This window comes from Megascapheus bottae, chromosome 21, assembly GCF_031878675.1.
Source record: "Megascapheus bottae isolate mThoBot1 chromosome 21, mThoBot2.hap1, whole genome shotgun sequence".
NCBI classification, from domain to species: domain Eukaryota; kingdom Metazoa; phylum Chordata; class Mammalia; order Rodentia; family Geomyidae; genus Megascapheus; species Megascapheus bottae.
In genome coordinates, this window is record NC_143529.1 from 25,221,298 (window position 1) to 25,235,633 (window position 14,336).

Genomic DNA, 14,336 nt, shown 5'->3' on the forward strand with positions numbered 1-14,336 from the left:
GAACCACGAGCCCCAGATCTGTCTCCTGCGGAGCTAGGGTTGCAGGCGTGAGCCACTCGCGTCGGGCCCCAGTGTTTCATTTGTACGAATAGTAAATCAGAAATGGGACTTCTCTATAAGGTCAGACTTCCCGAGGGGGACCTGCAGGAGAGATATGAGTCTGCCTTTTCGGTTGTTTAATTCAGGCCCCGCGCCGTCATGGCTCTTTGATCTGGGTTCAACGCCTCTTCCCTCCTCTTCACTCCTGTTTCCCCTGTGTCCTAGTTCTCCAGCTTGGTGGCTGCCCCTGAGCTCATTCCTGGACAGCTGGAGGACTACTTAGACCAACTGCTAAGACCCATCCTTTTGTCTCCAGCCTCGAGCCCTTGGCCACCGTTGCTTCCACCGTGGCTTTCTTCTTACTGTCTTGATAAGAGGTGGAAAGGGAGTGGGAGCTTCAAAACTACAATTCCCGGCAGGCCCTGCGAACACAGTCTCGCGAGTCGCGAGAAGACACGTGCGCGGAAGCCGAACGCGGTGGCAGGCGGCAGAGCTGGGATAAAGAGAGCTAGTGGTAAAGGGACCTGGCGGAAGGGCGGCGGGAGGACTGGGGGCCCCGCCGCGCCCCTCGACCGGGGTGAGCTCGGTCGTCCCGGCTGGCTCTCCGTGCGTCCGTACCACCCCTGCCTACGAGAGGCTAATGCTTATTGAATAGGGTCTGTGGCGGGGTCCAGAGGGCAGTCCGCACCCGGAGGTTCAGCTCCGGTCAGTATTGGGGCTCCAGGGATGCCAGGGTGACCTGTCTCTCGGCAGTTTCACGCAGAGCTCGATTTTAGGACGTGCAGACCATTTTTGATAGAACTGGGCTCCATCAAGTGCAGTGTGGAGTAGTTGGGGTTGATGTTCAGAACTGAAGTTAAATATCTGGGTCCCAGCCTAGCTGTGCAGTTCCTGTTGGAATCCAGCGCTGAAAATCTAAAAAGGATCCTTGAGAGGGGAGTTTCGGGTTTTTGAGGTTTGGGGTCTGAGAAAGGTAGGGACGATCAACTGACTTTCCGAACTTGTAGGATTTGTTCATGGCCCAAAGGAAGTTTGTTAAGGCAAACTGTGATGTGTGTGGGCTTTAGGGTTTGTGTGGAATCACTGCGAGGTGTCAAGACCAACTGGATGACGGTTTGGGATTTGAGATGTTAAATTTCTGTGGTGCTGTGTCCAGTGATGGGGCTGTATGGTACTCCGGGTGGGTTTGTGTCCCGGAAACCAAGGCTGTTTGGGGGTTTGTTTGGAGTGTGAAATCTGAGCCTAATTTTTTTTTCTGTTGGGGCTTGAAGTTTAGGTAGCTCATCATCATGCTAAAAGCTGTGATCCTGATTGGAGGTCCTCAAAAGGGTGAGGAGCCAGGAAGCCAGGGTGAGTGGGTTGAGGGATAGAGGGAGACAGGAGACTGAAATGATCTCTCCTCTCCTAGGCACTCGCTTCAGGCCATTGTCCTTTGAGGTACCCAAACCATTGTTTCCTGTGGCAGGGGTCCCTATGATCCAGCACCACATTGAGGCCTGTGCCCAGGTAACCTCGTAGGCTCCCCTCTCCCTCCACACTCACCTCCCTCCACACTCACCTCCCTCCACACTTACCTCTCAATCCCATCATTCTATATCTCCCCCTTTCCCAGCCACGATCTCTTCCCATCAGACCTAACTATCATTCGTAGATGTGAACGACAACCCTTCAGATTGTTCAGCACAGCTGCCTTGCTGTTTTTCCTTGGCCTCTTTCTGCTTCAAAATTCATGCCTGTCTTAAAGTGTGTGGAATGTAAAGGGATCTTAGGGACAATTTAAAGCCATAGCTTGGGGACCCTTAGTGATACTAAAGCTCAGAATGCATCCTCTAGCTCACTGTGGGACAGCAAGGTTTGGGTTTTGAATCCAGTCTGTCCCTGCTGTGTGATCTGGAGCAAGTGAACTTTACATCCTCCCTGAGCTTCAGCTTCCTTATCTATGGAGTAGAGATTAGACCTTCTTTGTGGGGTGACAGAAGCTGTAAAGAACCTAGTTCAACGCAGGCCCTTGATAAGTGACACCCTTACCTCATGTTGATATCAATTGTGGACTTGCAGATAAGAAAACGGGAGAAAAGATGAATGGATTTTACTTTGATGTAGCTTGGTAGGCAAAGTCTTTTCTAGAGTCTCAGTTCAGATGGTGTGGGGGGACGGTGGGTAATAAAAGATGGGAAGATCTGGGCTGAGATTTCCTCTGGTTTCCTTATTATCCAGAGGAAAAAGCAGGCCAGAGTTCTGTAAGATGATTGCCAGGGGCTCCCAGCTGTCGCTGAAACTTAGCCTGTGGACTTCTGGGCCTGCCCAGGGATCTCTCCAACACTGCTATCAGATATTTTCTTTCTCTATACCTTCCTTTGTCCTCAGGTCCCTGGGATGCAAGAGATTCTGCTCATTGGCTTTTACCAACCTGATGAGGCCCTTACCCAGTTCCTAGAAACTGCCCAGCAGGAGTTTAACCTTCCAGTCAGGTGTTTGTTACACATACATGTGGGAGTCGGGGCAGACGGGGCTGTGTTCTTGGGAATGGGTTGAGTCTAGTATGCATGGCAGAGCTCTCCTTCACATATTAGAACTCCTTGATCTATTGAGCTTCTCTGAGACTAAAGCCAGGAATACTATGAGAGCGGGAGTGTGTTTGTATTTAGGTCAGGGGCCCTAGCTCATTGGATCTAATTCAGTTGGCCTTGGGGTCTTTGGAGACAGATACCTCCAGGAATTTGCCCCCCTGGGCACAGGTGGTGGTCTGTATCATTTTCGGGACCAGATCTTGGCTGGCGGTCCTGAGGCATTCTTCGTGCTCAATGCTGATGTCTGCTCCGACTTCCCCTTGAGTGCTATGTTGGATGCTCACAGACGCCAGCGCCACCCATTCTTACTCCTTGGCACTACGGTGAGGGGGCTAGGAAGGATGGAGGGTGTGCCACAGGCAGAGGCTGCCCTGTCTTGAAGGTGGAACGTGTGTTGGGAAGGAGATGTACTGTCCCAGCAGTAACAGAGGTGTCATTGGCAACCCTATGCCCTTTGGCTGCTCAGAAGTAGGGAGGGGGAGGCAGCTGTCAGCTCTCACCCCTGCTGAAGGCCTGTCAGTGGCACAGCTGCGTGCCAGGTGCTGTAGGGGAGGGAAAGAAAAGAAAAGAAAACATCCCTTACTGCCCCTGGAGCAGGCTGGTCACTGTGTTGAGTGTGTCTGTCTTTCAGGCTAACAGAACGCAGTCCCTCAACTATGGCTGCATCGTTGAGAATCCACAGACACATGAGGTGAGAGCCCAGAGGAGGCTGGGTGGGTGCCTACCCTGGATCATTACCCCTCATTTCATACCTCTAGAGGATGCTGGAATGTTATGAGGTAGGCCCCAGTCTTGTCAAGTAGGTGTGACAGATCCCTGATTAATCATCATGTAGCTCTTTAAGAGAGGATGGCAGAAGGAAAGGGGTGACAGTTCATTTCTGAAGGTGTGGCAGTATAATAAATGTATGCACAGGGTGCTATGGAACACATAAAAGAGCCCAGCAGAGCCTTGCCTGGGGGAGGAGGGTCCTTCAGGGATTGAAGACTGAACTGAGTTAGATTTGTCTAGATGAATAAGGAGGCAGGAAGGCATTGCAAGCAGTGGGAATTGTATGTGCAAAGACAGAGGCAAGAAACAGCATTTCCTTTGGAAATGGTGTAGTGTATCAGGTGCAAACTCTGGGGCAGACAAGAGAAGACTCAAGGAGAGAGCTAAGTCAGCTGGGTTTTGAAAGGTGGGTTTGGTTTTGGGGGGCGGGGAAGGAGGGTGGGGCATTCCAGCCAGGCTCAGGCATGTTTGGCCTGGGCTCCCTGCTCTCTTAGTGACAGGGAGTGGGGAGGATGGACTGGAGGAAAGCATGGCGGTGGGACTTACCTTGAAGGTGAAGATGAAGGACAGTTATCTCAGGGTGTAAAGGCTGGTAGGGGCAAGGTGTTTACAGCATTTTAGGAAATTACCCTGGCACAGGGGAAAGGGCTCTTAAGATATTACAGCAGGTGCTGTATTTGCACCCTCCCTCTCCTCAGGTCCTACACTATGTGGAGAAACCCAGCACGTTCATTAGTGACATCATCAACTGTGGCATCTACCTCTTTTCTCCAGAAGCCCTGAAGCCTCTTCGCGATGTCTTCCAGCGGAATCAGCAGGATGGGCAACTGTGAGGCAGGCCCCATGACCCCTTAACCCCAGGCACCCCTGTCACACCGCCTTGGCCCACGTCAGGCTCCATCTCAACTTGTCCTCTTCCTCCCTTCTCCCATCTCTAGCTGGTCTCTTAAGTCCCTCCCTTTCTAACCTCATTCTGTCCCTCTTCCTTATCCATCCCAGTTCCTCCTCTGTCACTGCCTGCCCACTCCCCTTCTGGTCCATTTCTCTCAAGACCTGAGTAGCCCAGAGATGATGTCTTTCAGAACAGACGGCAACACACACTTGAGTGCACATTTGTTCATGCGCTCACGCTCAAGCACGTGCACACACATTCTCAGGCTGGCTACCCTTGGAATGTAGCCCCAGAGCCTCTTTGCCAGTTGCAGGGTCATTCCACCCCCCCCCCCCCCCCCCCCGCATCAAGGCCTGAAAACTGTTACTTTCTAGGCAGGCTTCTCTCCATCCTCCCTCCCCACCCATCTCCCCTCCCATGCCTCATTTGGTCATAGTCATCTCTCACCTACCATGTCTGTCTCTCCATCTCTCTGGCCTCTCTGTCTCTGTTTCTGCTGAAATGGCATCTCTACCATCTCTCTCTCCCTCTCTCTCTGTGATTGTCTCTGCCCTCACCAGCTGCCTTGCTCTGGGGTGAGTCTGTGTTTCATTCCATCCAGTGTTGGGGAGGTGACTAGATGGGTAACTGGAGAAGAGGATGTGAAAATTGGGGGACCTTGTGGATACCAGGCTGGGATGTGAAGCCAGACTAGGCCTGGGGCTCCCCCGTGAGGGCAGCTGATAGGGGACTAGCGGGAAGGCTGTAGAACAGCCCTTTGTAGGGGACTTGGGAGAGGATGTGGGAGTCACCTAGACTCTTTAGGTTGGCCTAAATCTGGCTCAACTAGGAAAACTGATGGTGAATCCTTTCTTTGCCAGGGAGGACTCTCCAGGCTCCTGGCCAGGGGCAGGAACCATCCGCCTGGAGCAGGATGTGTTCTCAGCCCTGGCTGGGCAGGGCCAGATCTATGTGCACCTCACTGATGGGATCTGGAGCCAGATCAAGTCTGCAGGGTATGTGGTCTGGAATACAGGGCATACCAGGTAGGGGCAGGGGGTGGTGTTCAAGTGTTAGGGTCATGACACAGGTCCTGCTAGCACCTGACCTCATTTCCTTTTGGCCCTTAGCTCAGCCCTCTATGCCTCTCGCCTCTATCTGGATCGATACCAGATCATGCACCCAGAAAGGCTGGCCAAACACAGCCCAGGGGGTCCACGAATCCGAGGTACCCACCTTAGCCCCTTCTGCCCTGAGCCTAGTCCCCTGACCAGAGGCAAAGTGTCAGTCCTTGCCCTTCCCTGGCTAGATATGGTTTGGGATATTTTCCCCCAGGTCCTCATTTCTGCTTCTAGGAAATGTTTATATCCACCCAACAGCTAAAGTGGCCCCATCTGCTGTGGTAAGCTGAGGGCCCAGCCTCAGAGGGAAGGGGTGGCTGGTAGGATGGGGTGCCCAGAAACTACCTGAGCTTGGTTGCTGATCTTTGTTATGTCACAACTTGTGTGGCCTCGAGCAGGTCGCTTCTACCTTATCTGTTGTAGGAGGGGACTGGACTTGGGCTCCCCTAGGCCCCTCCAAGACTCATGGAGTATGCTCCTCTCCATAGCTGGGCCCCAACGTCTCCATCGGGAAAGGGGTGACCGTGGGTGAAGGTGTGCGGCTCCGAGAGAGCATTGTCCTCCATGGAGCCACATTACAGGTAGGCACCAAGGCACCCAACAGTGTATGACAACCCAGAGACTGAGGGGAGGGCCTAGGTGTCCCCCCCCCACCCCAGAATGGAGAACAGTAAACCCCTCAGGCTCTTCCTCCAGATCCCATCGCACCCCACTCACCTCCACCATCCTGTTTGGCAGGAACACACCTGTGTCTTGCACAGCATCGTGGGCTGGGGGAGTACAGTGGGGCGCTGGGCTCGTGTGGAGGGAACGCCTAATGACCCCAACCCCAACGACCCCCGAGCTCGTATGGACAGTGAGAGCCTCTTCAAGGATGGCAAACTGTTGCCTGCCATCACCATCCTGGGTATGGTTTCTTTGTGACTAGGGCCGGGATGTGCCACAGGTGATGACTGGGGGTCTGTGGGGAGTATGTGTGTGAGTGTGAGTGTGTATGTGCCAGTGTGTGTACGTTTCTTCCTTTTTGCAAACATCCACCAAGTGCCTACTGTGTGCCAGGCCTAAGTGTGTCACTAGACACATCAGGCCAGGGACACAGATGGGCTGAGAGAGATTCCCTTCTGGATGGCTGTGGTCCCCAGCTCCCAGCCCCTGACCCCTCCTGCCAGTGACCTCATCCATGCTGCAGGCTGCCGTGTCCGGATCCCTGCTGAGGTGCTCATCCTGAACTCCATTGTTCTGCCACACAAGGAGCTGAGCCGCAGCTTTACCAACCAGATCATCCTTTGAGGGGGGCTGCCAGAAGGCCCCCCAACTTCTTTCCGCTTCTCTTTTGAGTCTGCTGCTTGCTTGGCCAGCCCCTGTCCAGAGGGGCGCAGAGGAAGCCAGGAACGACGTGGGTGGCCAGGGACTCCTGGCTTCCCTCCCCAAATAAACCCCTCGTGAACCTTGGAGCCAGCACAGACTTTGCTTGTGCCGGGGCTGGGGGTGGGGGCAGAAGGGAGACAGCTGAGTCAGGCCCCCCCACATTAGCATTTAAATTGGAGTCATTGCTGCGGGCTCATGAATAATGAATCTAGAGCCTTGGTAAGTCTCCCCCTCCCACTTCCTCAGCCTCTTCCTCTGCTCTAGAGGAAAGGCCCCCCCAGGCTCCCCAGCCTACTGGCCCCTGCTGGCCGCCTCACTGGGCCTGGCTCAGGCTCCTTTAGCATTCCCAGGGAAGATTTCAGCGAGGCCCAGGAGCTGGGAGCCACAGGCCTGAAGGCTGATCACCCAGCAGCCCATTCTCCTCAGCTCCTGCAGAGCCACAGCCCTGGCCCGTTTTCCGCTTTGCCAGCTCCATCTGCTCCCAGCCTGGCTGTTGGCGAGGTGGGGGTTTCACCCCTGCCTGGGGCTTTGTGTCTGCGTCTCCTGCTTCCCTGGAAGAGGGGGTGGGCCTGGGAGGATGCCAATGCAAAGGGAGTGCCCTGTTCTTGAGGGACCCGGTCACCTCCTATCAGCTGGTATTACCCCTTGGTAGTCTCTGCCCCTCCTCTCCCTGCCATCTCTCATGTTTGCCCATGACCCCCGTGTGCCCCTTCTGTGCCCCCCTCTCCCCAGCTGTGGGTGCTGAGCTTAGTTGCCAGATGAGCTGGTAATGATCGTAATCTGCTAATTGAGAGGAATCTAATTACCCGAAGAGAATGGGGGGGGGGGGTAAGTAGGGTGTGGGTGGGAGGGAGGCAGGTCCTGGCAGCAGGCTGGGGTGGCAGGCACTGGGTGCTGGGGCCTAACTGTTACCAGCACCGGGGTATGGACAGAGCCCGGGGTTTCATAGCTTCCTAGACAGGCAGTTAGGAAGATGCCTGGCTGAAGCTGACCCCGCGGCTCGGCTCCATGTGACCTCCCAGCCTCTTCAGGATCTAGGAGCTGTGTGAGAGCCATGGAGAATGGCCCAGGGTAAGAGCAGCGCTGACCTGTAACCCGCCTCTCGGCTCCTGTTCCCATGTTTCCTCCAGTAGGAACATCTCCGCCAGTAGGGAGCTGTTGAGGCTCACTCAGCCTTGGGTCCTCTCCCCCAGGAAAGACGGAGAAAGGGGGCTAGGCCCCAGGGCCAGGCTCTGCATCCTTTCCCTCTCCTCTCCTGTCCTGACCCTTCTGTTCCGAGTGGTTGGCAGAGGCCATGGCAGCTCCATCATAAATATGATAATTTAATTATTTTCTCAGCAAAACACCGTGAAATCCAATAAGTCTGTGTCAGGCCCTGGCCCCCGGTACCCCCCTCCTAGACCCAGTGGGGGTGGGGACATGGTGGGGAAAGGCAGTGGAAAGGGAGAAGGGTCACTGTTGGGAGGGGGTGGCTAGGGAATCTGAGGCCTTTGTGACACCCCAGCCTGGGGGGGGGGGTGATCACTGATGTGTGTGTGTATGTGTGTGCACACGTGGGCGCGTGCATGTGCACATGCAGAGTGTCTAAGGGGATAGGCTGTGATGCCCTTCTCCCTCTTCTGAGCTGGAGGGAACCAACAGCTCCATTCATATCCAAGGGAGCAGCTCTGTACCCATGATAGAGCACCCTGCCTTTTTGTGCCACCTCTGGGACCTTGCATCCAGCTCTCACTAGCCCTGTTGGGGTAGAGGGATTAGGAGGGTCCTTGCCCGGTTGGGGGAGATTTGGGGAGGGAGAAGCCAAAGGGAACTAGTGGGGGGGGGAGTGGGGGGATGAACCAGAGGAGGGATGCGGGGGAGGGGTGCGCTCCTGCCATTAGTGCTTTTTTTTCAGTTTCCATAAAAAGATTATTCTGTAAAATTGGCGAGGGGGAGCTTGCTGGGGGCCGGGAGTGGGGGGTGGGTCCCTGGCACTAAGCAAGATGGGGCGACAGGGGAGGAAGAGCTGGGGACAGGGACTGAGTGTGGAGAGAAATTGGATGGGCTTCAAGAGCCAGCCGAGGGGAAGAGGCTGAGCCAAGAACACAGACTGGGGAGGCGGGAGAGGCTGGACAGGACAGGGTAGGGTGGGGCAGGGCCCTCATCCCAGTCCCTTTGGCAGGGTGGCCCAGGACTCCAGTGCCACCTCCATCTCAGCCCCATCCCTGTGGCACTTAGCAGCCATTATCGGGGGAGCAGATTGCAGCCCCCTCTTCTCAGGGAAGCAGGCACAGCTGGGGCCTGCCACATCTGCCGCATCAGCATGGAGCACAGCTGGATGTGCCCAGAGCCATGCTCCCCAAAACACAAAGTGGAGGTGGGGGCCAAGGAGAGCTAGACCCCGGAGACAGACACACTGACACCTCTGCCAATAGACTCACTCCTCAAAGCACAGCTACACCCACCAACACACGCTCCCTCGTGTGCAGAGACGGGAACTGGCAAACACGCAATTACCCGGCCCCGCCTGCCACCCCCGCACCCCTCCTTCAACTCCCCTCCTTCCCTTCTCTCCCTCTAAAGCTGCTTTCTATCATCAGAGCCACCCTCTGAACTGCCTTGGGCTCTGGTCCAAAGAGAGAAGGTACCCCACCAGCCCCAAAGCACACCTTTCTGGGTGGGCAGGGGGTAGTCAAGGGCATCTGGGGCTCATCCTGAGAAAACTTGCTAGCCTTCCAGTTCTGCACTCTTTCCTACAAAGAAAGCCCCCCTCACACTTGAGTCTTGCCACAGCCTGATCACAAGGGGTCTCTGCAGAGGACTGGACTTTTGACCAGGCCCAGTGGCCCACCTGTGTTTCACTGGCAACCTCAAGAAGGCGCTGTGTGCTCTTAGACCCTCCAGCCAGCAGCTCCGCTGCTCCCAAGGCAGGCCTTTGCCACTCCCTGCACCCCTCCTTCCCCCCAGTAATCCATCGGACCATTTACCCTCTGTAGCAAATCCCTCCTTCTAGCTCTGCTGCCCCTGACATATGCAGGGTGTGAGGGTTCCATCAACGGCAGAAAAGAAGTCCTCTCCACAATAGATGATCAAGAGTCCCTTCTTGGCTTCCTTTCCCAGTTAATGGTGGCATCCTGGTCTGTAGCGAAATCCTGCCCCCTCACAGCCCTCACACACGCCCTCATCTCCTTGTCCTGGTGTCTTGCCCTCAGCCCCCTCCTCACTGCCCCTCCCCCTCCCTCACAGCCCCCCCCATGCCCCTCAGAGCTTTAATCCCTCCTGCTGCTGTGCAGCCTTATCTGCTCCCAGCAGCTTTGCCTGCTGTAAAGCCCTCGCCCCCTCCTTCTTTGGATCTTCTTCCTCCTTCCTGGCTCTAGCTTGTCTCTGACCAGCATCCCCTTCCTGCCCAGCCTCTCCCCTCCAGCCCCCGTCAGGGCCTGGGCTGACACCCAATCTGTACCCCAGCACCCTTTGTCCACTCTAGCTTCCTTTAGAGACTGTGGGCTGACCACCCACTCCCAGGCCCCCTCTCCCACCCCAGCTTTCTCCAGAGGCCCCATGACTTGGTCACTTTCTGACCAGCCAGGATTTATATATCTCTTCTTCCTGTCCTCCCCTTCCTGATCCCCTCCTCAGTTCCTTCTGATGCACCCATCTTGGACCTGGTCCCCTTCAGTGCTGGTGACTTATGGCCAGAGTGCCTGAGTGGGGCTGAAGGTTTCAGTACAACACAGGAGAGAGAGCTGGGGCTGCCCCAGAAGGTCTAGGGTGGTGGTGAAGGGTACTGGGTTGGGGGCAGGGCCTGGTGGTGGGACACTAACCCTCTTCAGTTGCCTCAGATCACGTCCTGGGCCTCCCCACCCCCCTGTGCAGGGACTCTCATTAACCGCTTCTCCTGCCTCATCCGCGGCATAAATAACCCAGATAAATCAGCCACCGTCCGCCCCCCGCCCCTCGGCCCTGCACACAGCCCGTTTGTCACCGCTGCTTGCTTACCGGCCAGGCCTGGCCTGCCCCCACCCCATCCTTGTCCCTTCCCACCCGTGTGTGTTCCACACTGGCTCGCCCCCTGGGTCAGCACCAGCTCCAGGCTTCTGGGCTGGGAAAAGGGGTGTTCCCTGGGAACAGGAGACTGGGGACTCTCGGGAATACTGTCTAGGAGGTGAGGGGTCATGTATAGAGCTAGCCGGGCAGTGAGCCTGATGGCTGCATACAGTAGTGGGTAGTGGTAAATGTAGCTCTGGTGAGGGGTTCTAGCTGATGAGAGGAGTGCTCCTTACAATACCATCGAGTTGAATCCTGGGAGATTCCCCCCCTCCCCCCCCCCCCCGTCTCCCTTTGGGACAAAGGTTTTATCTTGCCCAAAGAACCCCTCTGTGCCTTCTCCCAGGTGTACTGAGTCAGAACTGTCCTGCCTTCCCTGTCCTGCCTACCCCCTCCCACCTCCTGCTTTCCCCTCATTCTCAGCCCTGTTGGCTAATAGCCAGTTAGTCTACTACTTTCTTGTAGTCAGGAAGCCTAGCTCTTTCCTTGGTGGTGGGGGGAGTGGAAGTGGATGAAGACTTGATCTGAGAAGTCTGGGGAATGGGGACAATTTGGGGGCAGAGGAACCCTGGCTAAGACCTTACCCCCTGGCTATATAGCACCCCCCTTCCTCACACAACCAGCTCCTGGGTGCTTAGCAGCACCTAGCTTTACCTTTTGCTCACATCTGGCTGAGGTCCTGGCTAGCTCCCCTTATTCCTGATGCTTCCCTGCCAGGGGCAGCTGGTCCCCTGGGAATGGGTGGGGGAGCAGGCAGGGGCTGGGGGAGCTTGGACGCAGAGCTTGGGGGTGGGGAAGAAGCTGGGCTGGGCCCCAGGGACCAGCTGGGCAATGAGCCGGGGAAGCAGCCGGGAGGCTAAATGAGGGAGATTATCACCCAACTGCAGCCGGGCAGAGAGGGATGCAGGCAGGGAAGCAGGGAGAGGAAAGAGGGGACGGGGGCCAGAGATGAAGGGGGTGTAGAGAACAGGAGTGGGGGGGCAAAAGAGGGGTGGGTGGTAAAAGCCAAGAGATGGGCTGAAAGAATGGAAGGGACCCCCACTGAGGATAACCAGATTCCTGGAGGTCTGGGAGACTGAATGGCGGGGACAATTGGAGACAGCTGGCCATTGGCAATGATGGGGTGTGCATATAACTACTGCTACATTCCTAGCAGCCTAGAGTTCCCCTACATCCCTTCCTCTTCCCCTTCCCCCATACCCAGTTACCACCCAACCCATTCATTTTAGAGGTGGAAGACTTCCTGCCGTGGTGTGTCTCGGGGCAGAGGGCATTATGTGGGCTGGGAGGAGGCCAGTGGATGATGGAAGGAGACTGACCCTGCAATTTCCATGCATGTCACAAGGAATTCAGGGATACACAAGACTCCAGGGCAGCCAGGGAGAGCTTGGGGGGCAGCTCTTGCTTTCTTGGCAGAGCCCCAGACTGAAGTAACCTTAAAAAAGCAATTAAATCACCTTTTTAAAAAACCCAGTAAAGAAAAATCAATATTGGGAGAAAGGGGAAGAGAGAGAAGGATGGTGAGGAATGGTGTATGTGTGTGTGGGGGGGGGTAGAGGATTGTTCTGGAAAGATCTGAAAGTCAATAGGGAGGGGTAAAGTGTGAGCAGGTGCTTTCAGGGTATGTGGGTAGAGAAGGGGCCATCTGTGGTCACTTGGACCCTTGAGTTGGCACACAGCAGCTGCTTCCAGTGCCAACTTCACTTCTCCCTATGGGATTCTACTTTTCAGCCAGAGGGAGCTTCTGACCACAGGAGACCGATTTTCCCAGCTTGGGCAGACCTCTGACTCAGAGCCTGAGGCTTGTGGAGAAGTCCAGCTGTGGGGCCCTGGGGAGCCACTTTGCAGAAAGGCTTGGGACAGCTGAGGCAGGATGCCATGTGCAGCTAGGTCTGTGTGTGTGGGGGGGTTGATGCTGTGTAGACAGGCTTCCGTGCTGGTGAGAATGATCCTCTTGTCCCCTCCCTCAGGGCCAGCCTGACGCGGGGGCCAGCCTGGTGCAGGGGAGGGGTGACCATTGGGCAGCGGTTGGACCTCGGGCTCTAATCCCCAGCAGCTGCCGTTTCCCTCAGATCGATTCCCTTCTCACTTTTTTTTTTCAGCTGCTGGTTCCGCGGCTTGGATCGATGGAGCCTCCTCCCCCGCCCCTCCAAGCTTCCTCTCCCTGCTGCTCATTAGCACCCCGATTAATCAGCACCCCTTTCCTTTGAGGGATAAGTGCTTTCTTCCCTACGAGGGCTCACACTTGCCCGTGGGGCTCCCCTGAGCATGGCAGTTCATTCTTACCACCCCCACCCTGCAGGCAAGGCAGTCTCCCTCTCCCTGTCTTTGACAGACACCCACATGTTTGCTTCCCCCTCCACAAGAAGATAGCAGACCCCTCCTGGGGCTCCCCTTCCCCATTTTGCCAAGCCATAGACCACCCTGGGCATCTTTTCCCTTAGGAGAACATTTCCTCTGACTGGAGCCAGGCATAATCTTCCCCTCCACCCCAATACTTCCATTTGGGCTCTTTTTGTCCCTCTATACCTTTCTCCTTGGTTGAGACCTCCCCCCCACCCCCTTTGCTCTGGTCTGCTCACCCAGCACCCCTCCCCCAAGCCTGGTCATGGCAAAGGATTTGGAGAACCTTTGGGGAATGCATAGCGGCCAGAGATTTGCAAGTTAGCCACAGTGATCTTTACCCCAGCTGCATGAGTGACTGTGATATCAGAATTAGAAGTACAGTGAGAGAAAAAGAGCCAGCCTTCTGGCGGGGGCAGGGGTGCAGTAGGTGTTGAAATCAGCCATCAAAGCACTAAGGAAGCTAAAAGTCTCAGAGGGATTACAGTTGTCCCTAATATGTCTTGTCTGCCCTCTCCTTCCTTCCTCTCTCTCATTCAAACAAGTGGCTCTCTCTTTCTCTCTCAAGGAGTTTCTGAAAGCTGCTGTGAGTGAGGCAGTGGAATCAGGTGGTAGCCGGAGTCAGGAGTCAAGGAGGCCAGCAGGTAGGAGATAGAGTCGGCTGAGCCTTTGCTAGGTGTGGTCCAGAAAAGTGGCAAAGAGTAGATTAGGTGCTCTGGACACAGCACTTTTCTTCCCTGGATGGCCGCAGAGTGGGCTATCTTGGAACCCCCCCACGAGTGGCTAGGGTGTAACAAGAGTTTAGGGAACTGCTCTAATCCAGGGATCCCTCTCCTGGGCTGGGAGGTGGGGGGGCTTCCCCTCCAGGGCCTGGCTCCCGCCGCCCATGCCGCCGGTGAAACGCTGTTGACATGTCCTGAATTATTAAGCACGGGGTGGGCTCCAGAGCACATGCTGAGCCGAGCCGAGCGGCTGGGGCTGCGCGGCGTGGCGGAGCAGCGCTTGCTCCCTCGCTCACTCGCTCGCTCGCTCGCAGGGACACACGCAGGGGCTGACAGCTGTGCTGGTGCTGATAAGGGAAGCCACAAGGAGACGATCGAGGAGAGAGACAAGCAGCAGCAGAGGCAGCAGCGGCAGAGGCAGCACCCGGGCTGAGAGCTGCTGGGAGTGGGAGTGACGCCCCCACCTCGGCCCCCACCCTGTCCCGGTCCTCCTCCCGCTTGCCCTGAC

The 14,336-nt window shown here is 56.0% G+C and overlaps 1 protein-coding gene and 1 long non-coding RNA gene across 5 annotated transcripts; one reads left to right on the top strand and one right to left on the bottom strand.

The window, feature by feature from the left end:
* The first annotated feature begins 513 nt into the window (after positions 1-513).
* On the top strand, positions 514-14,283 carry Gmppa (GDP-mannose pyrophosphorylase A). Of its 3 annotated transcripts, none has more exons than XM_090354888.1 (13): positions 514-553; positions 1,311-1,368; positions 1,448-1,545; positions 2,407-2,510; positions 2,746-2,932; positions 3,241-3,300; positions 4,079-4,209; positions 5,133-5,267; positions 5,382-5,479; positions 5,607-5,653; positions 5,861-5,953; positions 13,675-13,750; positions 14,143-14,283. In XM_090354888.1, exons 2-13 carry the CDS (start codon positions 1,329-1,331, stop codon positions 14,259-14,261), a joined length of 1,188 nt encoding a protein of 395 aa, XP_090211014.1. In that variant the 5' UTR covers positions 514-553; positions 1,311-1,328; the 3' UTR covers positions 14,262-14,283. The 3 variants fall into 3 exon arrangements, with proteins under 3 accessions (XP_090211014.1, XP_090211013.1, XP_090211015.1); XM_090354887.1 differs by lacking the exons at positions 13,675-13,750; positions 14,143-14,283 and adding exons at positions 6,111-6,279; positions 6,562-6,824; XM_090354889.1 differs by lacking the exon at positions 13,675-13,750.
* LOC150048819 (uncharacterized) lies at positions 2,927-5,677 on the bottom strand. 2 transcript variants are annotated; one of them, XR_016539150.1, is made up of 4 exons: positions 5,488-5,677; positions 4,724-4,899; positions 3,927-4,010; positions 2,927-3,151 (listed from the first exon to the last, which is right to left on the bottom strand). It is a non-coding gene; the product is annotated as an uncharacterized LOC150048819 (long non-coding RNA). The 2 variants fall into 2 exon arrangements; XR_016539149.1 differs by lacking the exon at positions 5,488-5,677 and having other exon boundaries at positions 4,724-5,034.
* Positions 14,284-14,336: the final 53 nt, after the last annotated feature.

Excerpts from the sequence above, each read along its gene's own strand:
- Gmppa (XM_090354887.1), top strand. The coding sequence starts at position 1,329 with ATGCTAAAAGCTGTGATCCTGATTGGAGGTCCTCAAAAGG. Across the intron at positions 2,933-3,240 it reads TCTTACTCCTTGGCACTACG|GCTAACAGAACGCAGTCCCT; the intron begins GTGAGGGGGCTA and ends TCTGTCTTTCAG. Across the intron at positions 5,480-5,606 it reads AGGGGGTCCACGAATCCGAG|GAAATGTTTATATCCACCCA; the intron begins GTACCCACCTTA and ends TTCTGCTTCTAG.